This window comes from Nestor notabilis, unplaced genomic scaffold (genome assembly GCF_000696875.1).
Source record: "Nestor notabilis isolate BGI_N333 unplaced genomic scaffold, ASM69687v1 scaffold28926, whole genome shotgun sequence".
NCBI lineage: Eukaryota > Metazoa > Chordata > Aves > Psittaciformes > Psittacidae > Nestor > Nestor notabilis.
The window spans coordinates 1-1,616 of NW_009933776.1; the positions used below are offsets into that span (position 1 = coordinate 1).

The following is a 1,616-nucleotide window of genomic DNA, read 5'->3' on the forward strand; positions in this document are numbered from 1 at the left end:
GCGCCTCTGCGTGGGGGGGCTCTGGTGAGTAAAGGCGGGTTGGAGGCACACGTGTGTGTGTCCTGTGCAGGGGGGGCCCTGTGAGCACCCTGTGAGCACCCTGCCCACTGCCCCATCACCACACCGCTGACCCTCTCCAGGGGATGCTGCTGCACTGGCACAGGTGGCAACCTGTGGCAGGGGTTTGGAACTGGATGAGCTTTAAGTCTCCTTCCAACCCAAAGCATTCTGTGATCCCCTACCCTGCCCACAGAGGAGAGAAGTATCAAAGCAGTGAAGGCAGCACCTCTCTGCTCCTCTTTCTGTTCTAGTACATCGAAGCCATCAGCAACAAGCAAGGTGAGCTGGAAAACTACGTCTCTGATGGCTACAAGACAGCTCTCACGGAAGAGAGGAGACGGTTCTGCTTCCTGGTGGAAAAACAGTGTGCAGTAGCCAAGAGCGCGATCACCTACCATGCCAAGGTGAGTCAGTCCCACTGGAGATGCCAGTCTGGTGCTGTGCTCCTGCGGCTGCTGGGCTGCAGGTCCCAGATGGATGCTCCTGTTGCCTATAGAGCTGTTGCCTATAGAACAGGCTGTGATATCCTGAAAGCTGCAGCTGGTGCAACCCCTGCAGCTCAGGGGACAGAAGGGGAGGAATATACCAGTGGGTGACTCATGAATAAGGTGCTCTGGAGACACGTGTGCTCTCAACTGGGACATGCAGGACTGCGCCCTGAGCTGCCCTTCCTCATCAGAGCAAAGGGGCTGCTCTGCATCTCAAAAGCAGCTTCTGGCTGCAGGAGATGGATGAGACTGACACTGGTTTGCTCATGGGTTCGTGGCACCGCATCCTGCCGCTTGGCTCACCCCAGCAGTGCTGGTCCCTCTGTGGTGCAACGTCACCTACGCAGGAGAAGCTGTGGTAGGTGAATAGGGCTGAGTTCACCCCTTCTGCATGTTGTGGCCACTGAGGTGTGAGGGTTCTGTCCTGGCAGAGGCTTGTCAGGTTTCTCCTACGTCAGCTCATTGTTCCAAACAGGGGGGTTGGAACTAGATGATCTTTAAGGTCTCTTCAAATCCAAACCATTCTGTGATTCTGTGACTTGTAAAAGCAGAAGAAATGTAAAGCAGCAACATTCCCGCTTGGAATCAGGCAGTGCTCCCTGCCTGCTCCACCTGCTCCTCACCCCCGGCCTTACTAAGGTGGGGATTAAACCAGAGCTCACACTGCTCCAAACCCCCTCCTGCCTGTTCCTGGCGTCCCACATCTCCTGGGCCAGGGTCTGGAGCTGCTGCCAGCCAGCCTGGGGAGCAGTGGCTCCCTGCACTGATCCGGAGCAGAATCCATGTGGATGAGGGCTGGGAACGCCAGCGCTGCTCCTGCAGCCTCGTGGTCCCGTTGTTCTGGTTGTTCCCCACCGCCACCCCCCGTTGCTCACAGCATCCATCTGTCAGCGCCGCGCTTGGCACCGCGGAGCAGGAGTTTGGATTAGTCAGCGCTCTCCTCGCGCTGCGCCACGGGCTGGATCCAGGCTTGGCATATGTGAACCCCTCCTGTGGAGCAGGAGGGGGGAACATTCCCCCTGGGAATGGGGGGATCAGCAGGCACGAGGGTGCCGGCAGCCGCAGCGT

The 1,616-nt window shown here is 58.3% G+C and overlaps 1 protein-coding gene across 1 annotated transcript in view; it reads left to right on the forward strand.

Moving 5' to 3' along the window:
* Positions 1 to 311: 311 nt before the first annotated feature.
* BAIAP2 (BAI1-associated protein 2) overlaps positions 312 to 1,616 on the forward strand; it is a gene marked incomplete at its 5' end in the record, with an annotated part of 6,496 nt that continues 5,191 nt past the window's right edge. Inside the window, one exon of the mRNA XM_010017039.1 lies at positions 312 to 464. Within this exon, the coding sequence (XP_010015341.1) occupies positions 312 to 464 (153 nt within the window). The remainder of the gene's footprint in view (positions 465 to 1,616) is intronic.